Source organism: Herpailurus yagouaroundi, unplaced genomic scaffold, assembly GCF_014898765.1.
Source record: "Herpailurus yagouaroundi ecotype Mexico unplaced genomic scaffold, PumYag 163, whole genome shotgun sequence".
In the NCBI taxonomy this organism is placed as follows: domain Eukaryota; kingdom Metazoa; phylum Chordata; class Mammalia; order Carnivora; family Felidae; genus Herpailurus; species Herpailurus yagouaroundi.
Genome location: NW_024412404.1, coordinates 27,164,031 through 27,185,184, shown reverse-complemented (window position 1 = coordinate 27,185,184; position 21,154 = coordinate 27,164,031). Strand labels below are relative to the sequence as shown.

Below are 21,154 nucleotides of genomic sequence, written 5' to 3'. Positions count from 1 at the left end.
ATTCAACTTTGATCATTTACTCAAAGGAAATAGTTTTTAAACCAAGGGAACTGTGTGCACAAAAGTGCCATCTATAGTGACATTTATTCATATACGAATAACATAGCAGAATAATCTAAGACTTTGACAATAGGGGGATAGTGAAGAAACCAGGAATTTCCTATAAGGCAGATACTATTCTGATTCAGAACAATACTTGCAAAAGTACAAAATAAATGTTTTTAAATGTGAAGTTCACATCTTTAACAGGCATTATTGGTGAGGGTCATTGAAGGAGTAATGATGGAGAGTTGAAAAGTGTTGCTAAAGCATAGGGCTTGCTGGGAGCCTATGAGACTACGAAAGGGGCATGACGTGAGGGAGCGGACCTCGAGTTCTTGACTGGATGGGTCTCAGAAATATTCTTTTGGACTTTCAGTGACTGGGTGTGCAGCAATGCAGCACAGGTTGTAGGGGACTTCCTAGCACTAGTGTGCCTCTAATTTTATTCCCTGGCTCCTCGTATGTTCCTCATCTTCCTTTCTCAAGACCTATTTCCTCCCCATTTGCCTGTCTGTGGCCCAGGGCTTATGTCTTTGCCACTGTCTGGTTCTTAGAGTCCCAGACTTTGGGAGGTGAGCTATAGGTGGTGTTGTCCCTGTCTCTCCGTCTTGTAATGAGCTGTAATATCTACTCTTAACACAGGATCATTTGGAACAGGAGTTCTGAGGAGGAGAGTGAGGACTGTGCTAGACTTGAATGATGGTGTCTCCTCCAAGGCTGTAGGCTCCAGAGCGTCCTAATATTGTAAAATGTGAAGAGCAGACACGCGGGACATCAGTGTCTTTCCCTTTTCACTGAAAGTGTTTTAACCAAAACAAAAAAAGGGGGGGGGGAGTCCATAATAAATGCTTCTAATGTCCATATTATGTGAGGAAAGGCGGGACTTAAAATAACATCTACACTATGATCGTGACTATGATATGAAAATACATGTGTATTGTGCATAGGAAGTACAAAAAAGCAATGCCTTAAAAGTTGGCAAAGGCCATCTGGGTCTCAGAAACAGGAGCTTCCTCCCCCGCCCTACTTCTCTGTAATTTTAAGTATTCTACAATAAGCATATAATTTTTTTAGCTTAAAAATATCCATTTTTAAAATACTTTCACAGACTCCAGCACGGATTGGCTAAAGGGCATGTCCTACAGCCTAGCATCTCCAGCCTGTCTTGTCTCCTCCTCCGGCCTCACCTCTCCTTGCAACAAATAGCCCTCCAGGGACCCTCCAAGCCACTTGCTTTCAAATCCCCGTGGTTGTTTCTCATCCTTCTTGTGTGCAATAGTGCCCACTCCACCTGGAACATTCCCCACTGAATGCACTCTGCCAGACTCAGCCCCAGAGTCCCTGAACAGGAAATCTGAATTGGCTGTGCTCTCACCCCACTCCCCAAATGCCCTGTGCCTGTCTCTCCGTGGCACCTAGCACAGCGTAGTGTCAACTTGGTTATGTCCTGGGCCCAAGAGGCTGGATCCTGGTTATCACCACGTCTCCAGGACATGGCTAATGCCTGACCCCAGTGGGCACTTAGTAAATAGTCTTGTGAATGGAGCAATCCACCCAAAGTTCTGTGCAGTCCTCCTCTGTTAGCCTCAGGCCTACCCTCAGGGTCTCTCAGTCAGCCATTGCAAGGAACATTTGTCAACAGCAAAGCACCATTCAACGGAACTAGGGGTATATATTTTTTAAACCTACGGTTTTAAGGCCCTTACCCAGATACTATCTGGTTTGACCCCCGCACCAGCCTGTGAGGGAGAGATGACGGTCTCCATTTCACACACTAGAAGACTAGAACTCAGAGAAATCAAGGGACTTGCCCAAGGCTGCACAGCCCATGGGTGGTGGGATTTAATTATAAAAAGGGCCTCTGGGCTCCAAAGCTATTAAGGTTTTCCTTCTCACGACCCTCCTGACTATTGAGGAAGTTGAGCTGCTGAGTTTAGAGGAAGCACCAGACTTTCTTTCCCATCACACACACCCACTCCTTCAGGGCTAATGACCAGTCTCCAGTTTACCTCAAAATTGCAGAGGATGTGTTGAAAGACACCAACATTGGTGACAAGAGAGGAGCCGAAGCCCAGTTCTGCAGTGCCAGCAATGGAGAGGATGAGCTGAAAACTTCGCTGGTTTAGGAGAGAGGTCTTTTTCCTCAGGAGGAAAGCCATTATCTGAACAAGTGAAAACACAAAGCGGTTTCCTCGTGAGTGCATCACTAGAACTCTTTCTCTGTCCCTGCTTGTTCCCACCAGCACGTGTGGTCAACCCAGGCCAAAAGCCCTCTGCTCTCTAGTGCCACCTCCCTCGTCCCCACGATCCCAGAAGAAAAACATACACCAAATTTGTGGCGGCTTCCCCACCGGTGTCCACTTTCCTGTACTCGTGTGACTTGACCTCTCACTAGGGATCCCCTGCTTTTTCCCGAAAATCTCCTCCCGTGTTCGCAGAATGCTACTCTCTCTTGGTTTCCTCCTACATTTCTGAGTGTTCTTTTTCATTTTCCTTTACTGGATCGTGCATTCATAGCCATCCCACAAATGTTGGCGTGTCACCAGGAAGCCACGCCTCCCCATGAGCTCAGCTGCACCATCACTTCAGGCTGCAGCCACCCGATGGACCTTTCTACTTACTGTGCCAGGCCCAGGGAATCAGCCACATGCAAACTTCCGTACGAGGACAGAGGTGATGGGGTCCCTGTGGCCCATACCCACCTCAGAGACTAATGAGATAGATCTTACCTAGACTCGTGTCTCTGTTGACCTCAGTCACACAAAAGTCAGGCTGCCTAGCCATCTCCTGGCATCTGGGTTCTCATCCACAGCTCAGTTCCTAAGCCTGGATCTGACACTGCCCAGCCCTGTCCTGCCAGACATCGTTTCTAAAGGAAGTCTTGCTTGCTGTTCTAAACTGCACATTTGTGTCCTCCCCAAATTCATGTGTTGAAACACTTTCCCACAGTGAAATGTGATCTGGAGGTGGGTCCTACGGGAGGTAATTAGGATTAGAGGGGGTCATGAAGGTGGAGCCTCATGGTGGGTGGGATTAGTGCCCTTCGAAGAGTCACAAGAGACCTTGCCTCCTCTCTCTGATCTTTCCCATGTGAGGATCAATGAGAAGTTGGCTATCTGCAATCCAGAGGAGGGCCCTCACCCAACCGGACCATGCTGGGACCCTGATCTTGGACTTCCCCAGCCTCCAGAACTGTGAGAAATAACTTTCTGTTGTTTATAAGCCACCCGGTCTGTGATATTCTGTTATAGTAGTCCAGCTGCTAAAGGCAGCTGTGATCAGTGAATACTCAATATCTTTCCAGATTGCTCCAGCCACTTCTTGGGTATATCTGAAATCTGACCACTCCCCACTCCCCCACCAAGACATAATTAGGATGGCTGAAGATTGAGAAAAATCACACATGCATGCTGACTGGTTTCGCTTGCAGTCACAGTGTTAAATGCCAAAGTAGCCCTCATTTAGCCTGGTGGCCAACTCTGTTTTTCTAGGAAGCTGGTGTTCTTCATGCCAAAGATGAGAATTTCAACTCTTCTCCTCTTTCCCCAACCCTGTCTGTTGAGAAGACAGAACCCATCAGACGTGAACGCTCTCGTCTGCCCACACCAGATCTACAGGGACCTGTGTTGCATCTTTCTGGTCATAAGCAGGGCCTCCATCTGCAGAGCTTCTGGAACCCACCCCTCACCTCCTCAAGAACATGGCTCCATGGGATAGTTCTTCTCTCCTAGCTTCATCCATCTCTTTCCTTTTCTCTTCTGTCACTTCCTCCCATCGACAAAAATTCTGTAGTATTTCTCATCTTAAAAAGAACCCTCTCTTGACTCCTAATCCTTCTAGTTTGGACTCCATTTCTCTACTCCTCTTTGTAGGTAAACTTCCAGAAGGCATTAATAGGCACACTCTGGCCCCATGTCCTCACTTCACCCTCTGTCTTCAACCCTCTTCAAATAGCTACTGCTTCTACCTATCCAATCATCTTGGAAAGGTCACCAGTGACTTCCAGGTGCCAAATCCAACAGGCACATGTCTGTCCTCATTTGCTTTGTTATTTATCAGCATTTAGTATTGTTTGATCCCACCTGCCTTCTTGAAATACTGCCTTCTTTCAGATTCTTCAACAAAACTTTCTTCAGTTTCTCTCCCCTCTGCTTCTCAATCTCCTTTGTTGGGTTTTGATCATATTTTCAGCCTGTACGTGGCTAGATCCTTATTGCTTCCTCCTCAGCTCTCCTCTCTTCTCTTCCTACTCCTTCTCTTTGGCCATTTCTTTTTTTTTTTAATTTTTTTTTCAACGTTTATTTATTTTTGGGACAGAGAGAGACAGAGCATGAAAGGGGGAGGGGCAGAGAGAGAGGGAGACACAGAATCGGAAACAGGCCCCAGGCTCCGAGCCATCAGCCCAGAGCCCGACGCGGGGCTCGAACTCACGGACCGCGAGATCGTGACCTGGCTGAAGTCAGACGCTTAACCGACTGCGCCACCCAGGCGCCCCTCTCTGGCCATTTCTTGAATGCCTTTGTCGGAAATATCATCATGATGGTATTGATGACTCTCACATTTATACCTGCAGCCCAGCTTGCCCCTCTAAGCTCCAGAGTTATCTGTCCCACATGACATTTGACCTTTGATGTCACACAGACATTTCAGATTTAGCATGTCCCAAATATCTTCTTTCCTTCCTGTCTGCAGCACTCTGGACACACAGAACTGCTTTCCAGTGCTATCTGCCCACCCTTCCCACAAAGATCCCAAATCTTTCCAGGCCAGAAATGTAGTCTCATAGCATGCTGGACTCTCTCTCGGTCCCCTGTTCAAATCTCACCCTTCTGGCCCATCTTCCTTTGTGGTTTCAAAGGTCATTCTAAAGCATGAATCCTTCCATTTCCCTGTTCCAAGCCTTCTTATGATTGCTCATCCCTTCCAAGATAAAATCCACGTCTCTTGGAGTAGCAGAGTTCTGGTCATTGTCTGTCTCTCCATCCAGGTTATTGTGCACAGACCCATCATTGTCCTTCCTCCCCTCCACATGGAGGACACTGACCAGGATCCCTTAAGTGTTTTTTTTTTTATTTTTTTTAATGTTTATTTATTCCTGAGACAGAGAGAGACAGAGCATGAGTCGGGGAGGGGCAAAGAGAGAGGGAGACACAGAATCCGAAGCAGGCTCCAGGCTCCGAGCTGTCAGCACAGAGCCCAACGTGGGGCTCGAAGCCACAAACCGTGAGATCATGACTTGAGCTGAAGTCGGTCGCTCAACCGACTAAGCCACCCAGGAGCCCCAGGATCCCTTAAGTATTCTTAATGTTAGTCTGGAACACTGTCCTTCTTTACCATGCTATGAAAATCCATCTTATAAAACTTGCCTGGATGCCACCTCATTTGAGAAGAGGATGATACACAAGTTTGGATAGAAATAACATATAGAGAGGTTCATGCTCTCATGCTCTTAGGTCCAATCAGAAAACCAGCAAATGAATAAAGTAAAAGTCTAAAAGTAATTAAATTTACTCTTAAGCAGGCCATTTAATTGAAGACCCTTGTTTGCATTCACTGAATCATTCCATAAAACCTTGTTGAGTAACTGCTGTGTACCACGTGCTCTTAGGGTGGACAAGCAGACCCGTCCTGCTTTCATGGGACATCTCCCTAGGGGCCTAGGGGGACAAAACAGACCACAAACATGACAAGTATATAGAGATCCTACCAACTGGCCATGCAGGTTATGAAGAAACAGAAAGCAAGAAAAGGTGTCTGGAAAGAGATGGGATAGGATGGAGGGAGATTCTCTTTATAAAGAGTAGTCAGAGAAGGCAAATGATAATAATAACAGTAATCTTGTTGCTTTACTCAAACCTGTCATTTCCCACCTGCCCTACCACTGTCCAGCCCTTCTTTCTGATATGCCCCGAAGACATAAATATTTGCAATATTTCTTTTGTAAAACATGAGAAGCGTTTTAAATTTCCCTCTTCTGTCTTCATTTGTAAAGGTACAATAAATCTGTGAATCTGGTACGGGTTCTTTACTCAGATAAAGTCTTTGGGAATTTTTGTCTCACAATAATATGCTTTTTTTGTCCACCTTCTTAGACAGTGCTACAGAGTGAATGTTTTTGTTCCCCTCCCAAAAAAGAAAACTTTCATGCGTTGAAACCTAATCCCCAATATGATGGATTAGGAGAGGTGGAGCCCATGAGAGGTGATTTAGTCATGAGGATAGAACCTTTGTGAATGGGACTGGTGCCCTTATAAAAGAGACTGCAGACCCGGGCATCTGGGTGGCTCAGTCAGTTGAGCGTCCAGCTTCAGCTTAGGTCGTGATCTCAAGGTTTGTGTGTCAAGCCCCACGTCGAGCTTGCTGCTGTCAGTCCGGAGCCTGCTTGAATTAAATCACCTCGTCCTTCACTACAATCTCATGATATAGGAGGTATGATAGTCTATATCATACAAGTAAGGAAACTGAGGCAGAGAGAGTAAGTAAGTAACTCATCCAAGGTTAAATAGCAAGTTTGAGTAAGAGGTAAGATTCAAACCCAGCACCTGGTTCCTCCACCTGGGCTCCTAGCCATTGTGTTAGGTGCAAAATGAGTGGACCACAAGTGATTCTTGAATTCAGTGAAAGGTACAGGTATACAGACTAACATCCCTATTCTGATCAGAGCCCTTCTCTGCCTGGCCATTGTTTGGCCTTCTGCTGTGGTGACACTAGTCTCAAGACCCTTCCCTCTTGGCTTCCCTTCTCTAGAAGTTGCCATGGAGGGGGGCGCCTGGGTGGCGCAGTCGGTTAAGCGTCCGACTTCAGCCAGGTCACGATCTTGCGGTCCGGGAGTTCGAGCCCCGCGTCAGGCTCTGGGCTGATGGCTCAGAGCCTGGAGCCTGTTTCCGATTCTGTGTCTCCCTCTCTCTCTGACCCTCCCCCGTTCATGCTCTGTCTCTCTCTGTCCCAAAAATAAATAAACGTTGAAAAAAAAAAATTTAGAAGTTGCCATGGAGGAAAGGTCCACTAAGGCCAGTGAAGCTCTTCCCTGCTCCCTGGGAATGACAGCCTACGTGGGAGGTTAGATTACCTGGTACCCAGAGATGTGCTGCATCAGACGGTCACACATGACATTGCTGGTCAGGACAGAGTGCAGGACTTTCACGGCCGCATACATGGTGTGGTCATCCGTCGCTAAGGAAATGAGGCCCAGGAGGATGGCGGGCCCACCAATGAAGTCCAGACTGCTGGCTGCTGGGATGGAGTGGAACACCCTTACACCTGTGTGGGACAAAGGGGCATTCCATCAATAGATCGCAGCTTCGAGGTTATGGCAAGTCCCCTGGAAGCCTGCAAGGGCAAGAGCTGCCAGTGTCCCTTCACAGCAGAAGGGCTCGTGCACACGGGACAGGCTGGGAGGAAGGATGGGACGTTTGTCAGTCTTAGCTCACTGAGAGATCCTGCACTAAGTTCTTCCTGGGTCACCAGGAGGCTGAAACAGCCCACGGGATTTCAGATCACTGCCTCTGTCTCAGTCCAGCGTGCTGGATGAGTCACATGCCCTCTGAGCCTCAATCCACTGGTTGCTCTGACAACCTGTGGCTTTTGTCTGCTCTCTAGATCCTGCGAGATTGGACCTTCACTAACCCCCTGCTTTGCTCTTGGCAACCAGTAGTAACTGACTGTTGTTTTTACCCAAACAACCACAACCGTTACTTCTGTCAAAAGACCCCACTGTGCCCACTAGATAGGTTCCATTGTGCATAGATGTCAGACTGGTTAGTAGCTGAGTTCATTAACACCTGCCAGATACAGCAAGGTGAACTGGCTTCTATGTGATGTGGAAGGCCAGCTCTCTGACAGGGCTGACTCTCCAACTCTCACCCTCCCTGGATGGCCACTCAGACTTCTAGGCTGCACGAGCAATGACAGCCACACACCCATCTTCCCAAATAGTAGTAAAAGCTCAAGGCCTGACCTACCTAACTGGCCCACAGCCACAGCTCCAACGGTTCGAAGAGAACCTGACAGGTGCCCAGCACAATTTCTTAGCAAGAACACAGGCATGGCATTGTCACGGGATGAAATGTTCATCTAGAGAAATTGGCAACAATTAGTCCCAAGAAACTTTCCTGAAATGGAAGAGGTTTTGTTCATGAGGTCCTGGAGGGGAGGTACCCGAGACCTGGTCCAGAGTTGGCACTCAGTAAGTGAAGGTCGGTGAATAAATAATAAATGAACCAACGTCAGGGAGACTGAAGCCGAACTTCAGGTTCCCGTGTCCTGCCTCCCAGTTGTGCCTTAATCATGTGGGAGTAGCTTTGGCTATGCTGTTGTGCCAACGATGTCCCACATGTCACAGGAAAGAGCTCATGAGGGCAAGGTGGGCCCAGGGACATGTGGAGGTGGAACAGTGCCACGAAGGCCAGGCTGCCTCCTTCCCAGTCCACATTGTCCAGTCTCGGCCCGCCCTGGCTTCACTAGTCTCAGAGGGCCAGGCGGATGGGAATCTGGGGTACTGTGTGGGGAAGGCACAGCTGTGTGCTCAACAGACCTAATCCCTGATCTCTCCTTTCAGTAAAGGGAGATGGCCTTCTTTCTGTGAGGGTGGAGAGAATGTCAACAAATCAGCTCAAATTTCTCAGCATTAAGCAAAAGAGCGCTCCGTGCAGGCATCAGGAAATAGTTCATCTAATGGCATCTTCATCTACAAACATGTCGGCTTGCTGTTTTGCAAGTTTGCTGTTTAAAATACACATGGCAACTCACAGAACATTTTGCGGTGTTGGGGGTTGGGGGGCGTGGCCAGTTGCATCCAGAAAAGGGAAGCTCAATCGTGTTTTCAGTGTCACAAACGTTTTTCAAATTCCACTTGTTCCTGCTCTACAGTGAAGAATAAAGACTGCCTACTTTCTTCTCTGAGCAATTATAAACGAAAGGTTCAGTCTCGGGGGATGCTAATGGGTGGAGAGGCATATGATATTTTAAAAAACGAAATGGGAAGCGTGCCTGTGCGTATCTGTCTACACATGCGCCAACACGAATCAGTGTTCACTTAAGCGCTGAAAACTAAAGCAAACCAGGAGATCAGGATTCCAAAAGGGGCAACAGGTGAAGGCAGAAGTCATACCTCCTTGGCAATCAGGCGGCTGTCCACCTCATTGTAAGTGTTTCTGATGTCCGTAACACTGGTGATGGAGGAGCTGGCTATGTGAAGGCCAAAGGAAACCCTTTCCTCTGCAACCAGGGGCGTCGCTTCTGTATCAAGGTCCTCTCCTAAAACAACACATCTTTGATCATCTCTACTCTCACTTTACAGAAAAGAAAGTACAACCTCAGGAAAATAAATACCTACAGCTATCTGGTGAAGTCATCGTTGTGGGACTATTTTATGTTGTTACGTTGTATGTTTGCATGTTGTATGTTTATATCACATGTTGGTCCCTACCTGTGCTTCTCTGACACTTATAGAAAACTGTGGACAAATCTCTTAAGATTAACCCTACTATAAAATAGAAGCATTCAAGGTGTGAAATCACCTTGAGCTTGAGACATCTACCAAGGATATGCTATAACCTCACTCCCCAAAACGAAAATGCTAAGTGATAAGAAAGCTGACTTACAAAAAAAAAAATGGGGACACCAAGGTGGCTCAGTCAGTTAAGTGTCCAGCTCTTGGTTTTTGGCTCAGGTCATGATCTCACGGTTCATGGGATGGAGCCCTGCATCAGGCTCTGCAGAGCCCGCTTGGGAATCTCTCTTTCCCTTTTCCCTTTCCCCCACTTGCTCTCTCTTTCTCTTTCTATCTCTCAAAATAAATAAATAAATATTTAAAAAGAAAAGAAAAAGAAATCTGCTGGGCTGAAAGCCCTAAAATTTTTGATGAGCTACATGCCGTGGCGAACATTCCACTTGGAATGAGCACCTTGGTCCCTGGGTCAAGGAGAACCACACATGGTCCTAGAGCTGCATGGTCTGAATAACGAGTCAGCAAAATTTTGGCTCTAGACTTGACCTCATCGCATGGCTCTGGCCAGTACCATTTGCCATAAGAAATGGAAGCTTGAAGAAGACATGGGTCCTGGAGACAGAAATGCTCAACAGTGTTCAATCGCCCTTCACAATGCACAAGGCTTCTGTACATAAATTCATTCATCATTCTTCCCAGATGGGAGCTGACCCCTTGACTTAACAGAGCGCAGAGAGCAGTACTCCCTGCTTGAACAGCCAGCAATCAATAATGAAAATGTGGATGTGTTTGTCTGCCTGTTTAATAATTGAAGACAACAGTATGCTTTAGTTAAAAAGCTTCTTCATTAAAAGGAATGCAACTTATTTATCTCATTCTCTCCTCTCTTTCTTTGCTGATGGTATTGCCTACCTATTCTTCTCCATTATGTGCTTCAGAGTTGAAATCCAAAGGATATTGTCATTTCCTTTTCTGTGACATTTTCTGTTGGGTTGTAAATTTATAATGATTCAATTACAGAGGTCTTCCCTAATGACTGACCTACACTGAGTTTATTTTTTATAAATATGCTATAAATAACTGGATGTCCATTTAATAAAACAATATCAGCAAAATCATTATAAATCAAAACACTCCATACCTTGGGCATGCACAGCTTGGAAGTTACCACAGTATCTTGGGCCAAGTTTGTTAATAACTTCCAGAGTATCCACTGAGATGGCTTCTTCAAAGAGGTATGTAGGGCCAAGACGCCATATTAATGATGACTTTTGTTTCCAAACTCGAGGGGTAGAGATATATCCATAAACATCCACAAATGAAGATGGATCCATTGAAAGGAAAGGCCCTGGCAAGGCCTGGATGTACAACATCTGTTAAAATTAAAAGGGAGAAAGGGAGAGATTTAACCTCAGAATTAATCAAATAAACACCTATGGAGATAAAATGATATACCTTCTTCTCTCAAAGTAAAAGCTTATTATATCTACAAGCATTAAAAATCTCACTCTCAAAGCTGAGAAACAGTGCAGGAAAACAGCTTACAAAATGCTGGTGGGAGCAAAAAACTGACACTGTGCTTTTGGAGACAAATTTGATAAGGAATATTAAGAGACACTAAAATGTTTATCTTTTTTGTTCCAGTCATTCCACTAAGAACCCAAATGTCCAGTATTGGCACATTCATTAAGTTTTATGTACTAAAATAATTATAGACATATCCAATTGGAAAGGAAGAAATAAAATTATCTCTATTTGCAGATGACATGTCCATGTGGAAAATTCCAAAGAATCTACAAAAAAAATGCCTAGAACTAGTAAGTGAGTTCAGCAAGGTCACAGGATAGATGATAAACACACAAAAGTCAATCACATTCTATAGGCCAACAATGAACATGAAGAGACTAAAATTAAAAACACTATCATTTACAACTGCGCAAAAGAAAATGAAATATTTAAGAAAACATGTATGGATTCTATATACTAAAAATTCAAAAAGGATGATGAAAGAAATCAAAGAAGACCTATGTAAATGGAGAGACATACCATGTTTCTGGATAGCAAAACTCAACACAGGGAAGATATCATTTCTCCCCAAAATGATCTATAGATATAATTCAGTTCCCATCAAAATGGCAGAAGGTTTTTTGTAGACACAGACAAGTTAATTCTAAAATTTGTATCTGAAGACACAAGCCCTAGAATAGCTTAAACAAATAGCTTAATTCTTCTTTTTCAAAAATTTACAATGTTTTTGATCATCTTTTTTGAAAGAGAAAAATTAAGTGGGAGACACCACTCTAACCAATATTATTACACAGGCTAGCTTATTACATAGCTATAATAATTAAGATAGTGTGGTATCAGTAGAGTTCTAGTCACATAGATCAGTAGAACAGAATATAGAATCTGGAAATACACCCAGACAATTGTGCCCAACTGATTTTTGATGAAGTTTCAAAAGCAATTTAATGGAAGAAGGACAGCCTCTTCAACCAATGGTGCTGGAATAACTGGGCATCCATAGGCAAAGAAGTGAACTTCAACCTAAACTTTGCAGTCATAAGAGGAAAATTTGATGAATCCTTCATCAAAATAAAAACTTTTGTTCTGCAAACTCCTATGGGAAAGAAGATGGAAGACAAGCTACAGACTAGGAGAAATTCTTTGCAAATCATACATCGAAGGACTAGTATCTAGAATATATCAAAAACCTCTAAAACCCCAGAGGAAAAAAACAATCCAATTAGAAAATGGACACAGAACATGGGCAGACATCCCTTAAGAAGTTACATAAATGGCAAATAAGTGCTTGAGAAGATTTTTAATCTCATTAGCCATGAAAGGAGTGCAAATTAAAAACACAACATCACTATGCACCTATCAGAGCGGCTAATCTGAAAACCAGTGACCACTGCAAATACAGAGAAACCAGATTGTTAATCCATTGCTGGTGGGAAATGTAAAATGGTACAGTCACTCTGGGAAAATCATTTGGCCATTTCTTATAAAAAGTAAACACACAATTACCTATGACCCAGCAACCGAACTCTTAGGCATTTATCCCAGAGCAATATGGACTTAAGTTCACACAAGAACCTGTATACAAATCTTCATAGCAAAACAAACAAACAAACAAAGATAAAAAACAAAAAAAGGAAAAAATGTTCATAGCATCATTATTTGTAATATCCCCAAACTGGAAACAGCCCAGATGTCCTTCAATCAGTGAATGGTTATATATCCAGGTCATGAAAAACTACTCAGCAATAAAAAGGAATTAATCATTGGTGCACAGCAACAATCTGGATGAATTTCCAGAGAATTATGTGGATTGAAAAATCCAACCTTGGAAGATCATACACTGTACAGTTTCATAAAAATAATATCCTTGAAATGATAACATTTTAGATTATTGTTTTCCAAGGTCAGGGACAGGGATAGGGGAGAGAGGTGTGGGTGAATGGGAGTGGCTATAATTTTTATAAATGGGCAACACAAGGGAGCATTGTGGTGATGTAAACATTCTGAATCTTGGCACGAGTCATGGATGCAAAAACCTACACATGTGATAAAACTGTGTGGAACACAGACGCATATATACAAGTATAAATAAAACTGGGAAATTTGAATAAAGTTGCAGATTGTATCAATAGCAAAATTGGGTTATGAAATTGTTCTAGAGTTTTGTAAATGCCACCATTAGGGGAAAACTAGGTAAAAGTGCACAGGATTTCAACAACATTTTAGTCTACAATTATCTCAAAAAAATTTCAATGAAAGAAACAGAGTATCACAAATTTTAAAATGATAATTTCTCATTTTTAAATTTTTTTTCGTCTTTTAGTATTTATTTTTGAGAGAGAAAGAGACAGAACGCGAGTTCAAAGGGGCAGAGAGAGAGGGAGACAAAGACCTAAAGCAGCCTCCAGGCTTTGAGCTGTCAGCACAGAGCCCGACTGACACGGGGCTCAAACTCACAGTGAGATCATGACCTGAGTCAAAGTTAGCTGCTTAACCGGCCAAGCCCCCAGGAACTCCTAAAATGATCATTTCAAAGCTTATGTTGGTAGACTTAACTAATGGTTAAAACTAGCTAAGTAATATACAAAATTTTCCACACAATAAAGTTGCAACTACTTTTTTAAAGGGAAAAAACTGAAAGAAATTACAAACTATGGTAAGATAGAAGGAATGCAGGCAATATTTCATCTTTGCTCTATTTTTTAGTTATTTCAAAATGTGTTTATATTATTTTTTATAATGACTATAAAGTCACCACATCTATGCATATGTATGTAAATACATATTTTTCAAAGGAAAGGTCACACAATTTCAGAAATATTCTTTTACTCCCTATCAATTAAATGAGATTTTCAAACAAAAACAAACCAGGTTTTCAGCCACCAGCCTTGCCTAAAGTGAAGTCCACTGTGCTGTCCTCTCTTCCCGCCTTTCAGATAGGAACTTCTGTCTCTCCCACCTGAAGCTCTGCCCCCCTCCTGCAATCCAGCTTGCATTTTTGCCAAATTCATAGCGCATTTACTCACAGCACCATTCGGATTGATTTATAAACATAAGATGTCTTAAATTGCTCCCACGTCATTTTGCTCGTCCAGGCTATTGAAATACTCCCCACATTTCCAAATTTAACTTAGCTGAACTTAGAAATTAATAGAAAATCTCTAACATTAGAGAACAATCCTTAAGCTGGGTCATCCCCAAACTAAGCTCTCCCATCTTATTCTTATCCAGCATATGTCTGCATCTAAACACAGGCCTTCATGTGTACCCCAGTTAAATTTCATTTGCTGATCCTGAACCAACTTGTTGAGATCATCTTGGAAATTCAACTCTGTCTGACTCAACCCTTGGTCATTCTCCACGTATTTTTGGCATATCCCCATGACATCACACTACTGCCAACCTCCCTCCTGACTGGCTTTGGTTTAGCTGGTCCCTTGAGGCCAGATGTTCATCCATGTACCAGGTCACTCAACTACACTATCAATCCAGTCCATGTTCCTCCTTGTGGCTTTAAATGCAATGCAATTCATCAAGTATTTATTGCAGGCTTACCATGTGCCTGCACCTGTGCTAGGTGCGAGCAAACACCAATAGGACTTGCCTTTAGCCTCAAAGTACATGAACTATTTCACAGAATACCAACCTATTCTGTAAAACAAGGCAGAATACCAACATGTTTTGCAAAAAAAAAAAAAGGTTGGGGCGGGGGGAAGCCTCCTCTATAATCATGCCTAAACAGATAATAACAAAGACACTGTGCAACCACAAAAGTAACCACCCTTCCCATCCTGGCTAACATGAGTTAGCTTTCTCTCCAAGAACAACTCTAACCTGCTCCATTATTCCTACTTCCTGGATACAAGTTCTGAACATGCACGGACATCAAACTCCCTCTTTCTGACGGTACCCGGTTGAGAACAGACCAACCTCCACTTCTTTGAACCCTCCCCAAAATCACCTTAAATAAGCGCAAATCATATATGCTCCTTCCAAGTCCCTGTTACCCCAGGGAGTAGAGTGTCTTGCTACATCAAGCTTAATAAATCTAACTTCTGTTTTGTACTATATGCACACTCCCGAAGGTACTGATTGGTGGTCATGGACAATTCCTGGCATCTAAAACAGTTCCTAACATAGAACGTGCTCAAAAAGATTTAATAAGGGAAAGAATGAAGGAAAGAAGGAAAGGAAGGAGGGAGGGAGGCAGGGAGGGAGGAATGGAGTGAGGGAGGAAGGAAGGGGAGAAAGGAAGGAAGGAAGGAAAGAAAGAAAGAAAGAAAGAAAGGCCGGTATTGTCAATGATTGGAGAAAAGAGTTAGCTTCTTGTTTTGAAAAACCTATTTTTGTTATGTTCCTGCTGAATCTTTCTGGTTACCACTGCCTTTATTTGATAAGACAATTGTACCTGACGACAGCATCGAATTCATCTTTAGGTGTTGTATTGAATTTAGGTTGTTCTACCTTCATGATTCTCAACATGGGGTGATTTGGGGGCATTTGGAAATGTCTGGAGACAGTTTTGGCGGCCACAACTGGGGAGAGAGGGATGCGATGGCATCTAGGGAGGCCACAGATGCTGGTAAGTATCATACTATACATAGAATGGGTCCCTACAACAAAGAATTATCGAGCCTCAAATGCCAAACTATCGAAATGAGAAACCTATTCATCTAAGGTCATCCATTCTGGCTAAATGTTAGAATCATCTGAGAGGCTCTGAAAACATCACCAAATTACCCCGCACCCAGAGATTCTGTTATGATTCATCTTAGGAGCAACCTGCACAACAGATCTTTAAAAATACTTTCCAGGTAATTCAAGAATGCAGCCTAGGTTGAGATGCTCTCTCTGGAACCTGGGTGCCACTCTGGCTGCATTTGCCTTTTGTTGTCTTCTGGGCGCTTCTGGAGCTCGGGGCAACTAGCTCACCTTGGCTGAGCCAACGATCTGTCCATCCAGATAGGTGGAAACGGTACAATTCCTTTTCATTTCCTTGGTGACAACCACAGCCAGGTGGTGCCACTGACCACAAGCCAGCAGCTGGCCACACCTGACCCGAAGCTGGCGTCCAGCAGAAGGCTCAGGATCATCCTCGGGTTCCATGATGTCTGCAAGAGACCACAAACACCACACCCGGCATGTGGCGCCATGCTGCAGCAACCCAGGAGAACAGGGCCTCATGCGGAGGCCTCGACCCCCTCATAAAATAATGACGACAGCAGCCACAGTTGCTTGAGGTCTTGCCTTGTGCCAGACATGGGTTTAAGAACTGTTAGAAATGTCACTTCGGGTTTTTTTGGGTTATTGTTTTGTTTTGGTTTTCACAGCAAACCCTTGGAGGTAGGTGCTATCACGACTCTCATTCACCAGCCTGAGGCACAGACGGGTTAGGTAGGTTGCCCAGGGTCATGGAGCAAGTAGTATTCAAGTCCAGGAGTCAGATTTTGGGGTCTACCCCGCACTAGACCGCCTCTGTAGCCATGCACACTTGCCCTACAGCCCTAAGAAGGAAGGGGGAGTAAGCAGTTGTGCTCTGTGCCCATGATGCCAAGGCACCCCTGGGGTGTCTCCCTATGAAACAGTGACGCTCTTGGGGAACACAAGAAGAACAGGCCATTTCTGGCCATCACAAAGGGATGAGCTTGGACAGCCAGGCTGAGCTCTAAATGGCAGAGCCTGGACCAGCCACCAGCCACCAGCCACCAAAGGAGGGTTGGGCTCCTGGGCTCTTGTGCCAAAAGCTGCTGAATTAGCCCCATTCTCCCCAAGTGTAGGTGAAAACAGCTCCCAACGCCTTACCCAGGGACTGAAATTCTTTCTCTTCTGTAGACACAACTAAGGAGAGGTCGTCCGGGCACAGGCTGACAGAGAAGCAGATGAAGGGTTGTTCAGTCCTGGCCAGGTGACGCACCAAAGTTAGGAAGCGCAGAGGGTGGCCCTCAGTGACTGTGCTGTGCCTGCTGATCAGGAACCAGCAGGAGAAGGTCAGGCCACCAAGTGGAGGGAATGATCTGGCAGCACCTGGAGATAGAACAAGCATGCCCTTAGAACTTCTCTGCCTTGGAATCTTGTCTAGACTCACCGTGGCTCTGAATTGGCCCAGATGTGGCCCTACTGTGTCCAGCTCTGTGCCTCACCTGACTCATGCCCACTTTATGTCGACCCCATGCCGCAGAAGCTTGTCCTCTTTTTCATACTCGCATATTCCCACCAGGACTTGAGTGTAGACCCCCAAAGCCTCTCTCCAATTCTGTCCCACCTATTATTCCATGCCACCTTGCCAAGGGAAGGGGTGCATAACCCTGAGATCGGTCATCATTGGCCCACTGGTCAGCTGATCTAAAGCTGGGCAGTGTGCTGTGAGAGGCAGGGGACACCAGCCTTACTCAGCTGAACCTTGTATGGGGAAGCCTCCACTGTAGGCAAACCCACGCCCTCCTGCCCTGTAACAGGGTTACAGTGCAGAGCAGGCCCACTGTCCTCCGTGAATAAGCAGAATCAGACTTGGTGCCCCATGTTGGGCTGTGAATGCAATGGCTCCTCAGCGCCCACCGTTCCAGAGAAACCCAGGTTCTTCTAACTGAGGGTGCTTAGCTCGGGCGGCACCGGGTTCTTGCCCTGTCCTTCCCAGGCAGTTTTTAGCCGAGCACAGCAGTGCACAAAGCCTGCTAGGGCCCAGGTCGATCAGATGGCCATCCACACAGAACTTATATTCTTCTCTAGAAAGAGTCCTAAGGCGGGGTAAGGTGTTTGTTTTGACTTTTGTCAATCACTGACAAAATGAATCCGACGCAGACTCAGACATCAAATCACCGAATGAGCCCATCAGTGTTCACTGAGTCCCCACTCTATGCAGAGGCATGGGACGGGCCCTTGGGACACATAATAAACAGGATCCTCCCGCCCTAAAACAGGCATGACAAACCGGAAGGATGACTCCTCTACAGATATACAGAAACAACAAAGACTCACACTTTCTTGAAATGCCAAGCGGAATCTGAAATCAAGGCTCCCTAAGCACTTATTCTGGGGTAGGGTGAGGACGGCTCAGCAAGCTAAACCCCCTGAGAAACACCTACCTGTCCCAATCCCTCCGGAGACCAGATACTCTGTGCTGGTTCCCATAACTGTAGACACAGTCGGAATAAACAAACAGCTGGAAACAGAATAGCATCTCAGATCATTGAACCACAAACCAACTTCTGGCCATGACATCTCCCCTCTGTCCCTCTGCAGGGACCTCACTCCCTCTTACACCATGAGGACAGAAAGCAGCTGGTGCTGTTACAAGGGCCCTGGGAAATTAATAAAGTGCATTCCAAGCATAAGAAAACGTGTTGTACCCATAACCTTCCACGGACATGTCAAATTCCACAAACGATGGAGCCAGAGCCGCCTTCTGAGGCTGCAGGTTGCGCGGGGAGGTCATGGAGATGAGGCTGAGTGAAGTCTGAAGGGCAGTGGTTGAGCCCTGGGACGTCCTCGAGGATCTGAGGGCCTGTGTGACTGCTGAGCAAGGGCCGGCTCCCGGGGCAGCTCCTCCAGGACCCTCAGCAGTCCCTGCTTCTGCAGCCTGGGACCCTAAGGCAACATGCAAGAGAAGAGACATGTCCCTGTTCAAGCATATCTGCTCTTCTGACAACAGCCTCGATGCTTCTGCCACAGCCCTGAAGGAGGGCTCCACAGTGTCACAGCACTTCCTGACCCCTGTGAAGCAGCTCTCTACTGACTTAGTAACCCTGAACTGCAGCAACACTACGTCCCTCCTCGAAACTTCTTTTCCCTTAATTCCATCATTCCCCACAAACTCCCAGCTTTCCAGCGCACCATTTTCTGTTGCCATCGTTGGCTTGCCCCACTGGCCGTCGCTCACTGACACTTTGTCCTGGCTCCCTGAACTCCCCGCTCACAGCAGCCTGTCTCTTTGAAAGCTCTGCTCCCCTCCCCTGATTGCCAGGACCAGCTGAATCTCCATCCATGTTCTTCAATTGTGTGATCCACACTCAACCTGCCCATAGCTTTCTATTCTTTAAGCCAGTCCCTGGAGTCAGCAGCCTCCCAGGTACCACGACTGATACTAGGGGACCCACCCAATGCTTTGGCCTCTTGACCGCCCAACTGTCCCCTGAGCTGTGAGCTGTGCAAAAAACCATCACTGGCACCTCCATCCAGGTGCAGCTCTGGGTATTCTAGCATGCACTGTATCATGAAGGAAACCCTATCGCTCTTTCCATGATCTGGGACCAAAGGGGCCAAGGGCACACTCAGCATCACCTGTCTTATATGAGGATGGGGGTCATCCTTTTCCTTCCAGATCTGGCCTTTCTCCAGGGACCACCAATCCTGCTTTTCCTCATTTGCTCCACTGAGCAGCAGGCAATACCATTTTTTAAATCTGTCTGCTTCCCACCTGTTGTGAAGGCTCCCTTCTAAGGAATGCATATTCTTTTTAATTCCCATTAACCTGTTCCTGTTCTTTCCTCCGTCCTCACCTGAGCCTCCAGAGTCCCCTCCGTGGACACAAGATGAATGGAGGATTTTCGCTGCAGCTGACGGAGGTGGGGGAACTCCAAGACCTAGAAACTGTCTAAGCATCAGAACATGCAAGAGAAACAAAATGAAGACCTTTTATGAACAGAAGTGTTCTCCAGCTTCATCCGAGCACTTTCCCAAATCTCAGTGCTCCTTGATGCCCTCCTCCACTTTCCTTCTCTCTGTTTGGAAAGCGTTTCTTTAAGCCATGCAGAAACAGAGGGAGACTGCCTTGGCACCCAGACCACAGAGCTGGTGCCTTTAGGTGTCTTTGACCAGCTAGCAGCCTCAAACCAGATTTGGAAGAGAGAAGAAGGAATTTGTCCTACTCCGTTTTGTGTCTGCTCCGTTTGTCTGCTCTGTGCCTCTCCCTCCTGCTCAGCTTTCCAGGCACCAGGTGGCTTCATGGACGGGCTGCCGGCAGGAAGGCTCCCATAGGATACAAGGGAGCACCGCTTCTGTCCCTCTCTCTGTCGGGAGTCTCGGCCACTGCTTGTCACACCAGCCTGGCTCCTACAGCCTCACCCCTTGAGCAGTGAAGCCCTCACAGCCCCCGCCCCTCTCAGTTCCCGTAGCTTTGGCATTATCCACTGAGCATCTCCCACCATGCGATTCTGTGTTGTCTGCAGGACCCTCTGAAGGGTCCCCTCTCTCCGAAGACCACAGCTCCACGGGAGGGGCTATGTCTGCTTTGTGGGTCTCTGCACTGCCTGCATGCACCCGGGGTTCCTCCTGGACTCGCGCTGTCCAATACTGGGAAGGGCCACACCCTGCACAGAGGGGGTGCAGGAGGGGGCATGGGGACACCTGTCCCGTGTACTCTTACTGTCCACTGGGCCTGAGCACAGCTGCCAGCAGCTCAGCAGTGTTTAATGAGCGGCACATGGTACCTTAACACGTCTGGTTCGATGGCTTGGGAGGCAAGTTTTTCAAAAATCCTGATGAGGCCTGAGTGCAAGGGGCTGGTGCTGGTGGTCAGGGCCCTGCGGCAGGAGGCCACGAGGGTCCTAAGCATCCCCGCCTCACACATGACCTGACGGTTCTTCTCTGATTTCACCAGGGACTGGATATGACTGGCCACGGAGCACTGGATCTCCTGGGAAAGCTAAGAGAACAAAAGCAAACAGTGAGCCCTGGAGGTCAGGACATTTTGTGGGCAAATTTGATGGGCCCCCAACCAGGCCCCAAACTGATGTGGGGCCAGACGCCTGCACCCACAAAGCCTGTTCTAACTGTACTGTATATCGGGGGTTCTCAGATGTGCCCACTTCTCGTGCAATGGGAACCCCAGAGGCTGGTCTGTGGGAGGATGGGGGCCACTGAGGTCAGCTGCCAAAGACATAGAGGCTTAAAACGGAGACTGCGAGCCGGCCAGCAAGAGGCCGCATCTGCCCCAGAGACGCGGTGTCTGCCCCGCGCGATGTTTAAGCAGTTTCTGAATTAATTGCTAACATTTAAACAACCGGGAATTTCACATAAAAGTCCAGACACATGGCTCCTTTCGAAAGGTAGGAAGATCGGGGTCAGACAGGTTTGCAGTCCTGGGCAGTGGCTGAGCCTCTGAAGGGTCCCATGCCCCCACAGCCTTCGCTCACAAAGCAGCCC

At 46.3% G+C, this 21,154-nt stretch overlaps 1 protein-coding gene across 6 annotated transcripts in view; it reads right to left on the bottom strand.

Annotated features, from left to right (window-relative positions):
- Window positions 1-21,154, bottom strand: part of WDFY4 (WDFY family member 4) — a 295,803-nt gene that overhangs the window by 179,192 nt on the left and 95,457 nt on the right. For all 6 annotated transcript variants that reach the window (XM_040485696.1, XM_040485698.1, XM_040485701.1 and 3 more), the window contains 11 exons: window positions 20,440-20,654; window positions 19,510-19,604; window positions 18,361-18,598; window positions 18,097-18,173; window positions 16,817-17,038; window positions 15,947-16,125; window positions 10,632-10,863; window positions 9,152-9,297; window positions 8,004-8,115; window positions 7,112-7,302; window positions 2,052-2,204 (listed from right to left, as the gene is read on the bottom strand). In XM_040485696.1, coding sequence (XP_040341630.1) covers window positions 2,052-2,204; window positions 7,112-7,302; window positions 8,004-8,115; window positions 9,152-9,297; window positions 10,632-10,863; window positions 15,947-16,125; window positions 16,817-17,038; window positions 18,097-18,173; window positions 18,361-18,598; window positions 19,510-19,604; window positions 20,440-20,654 — 1,860 coding nt within the window. The remainder of the gene's footprint in view (window positions 1-2,051; window positions 2,205-7,111; window positions 7,303-8,003; window positions 8,116-9,151; window positions 9,298-10,631; window positions 10,864-15,946; window positions 16,126-16,816; window positions 17,039-18,096; window positions 18,174-18,360; window positions 18,599-19,509; window positions 19,605-20,439; window positions 20,655-21,154) is intronic.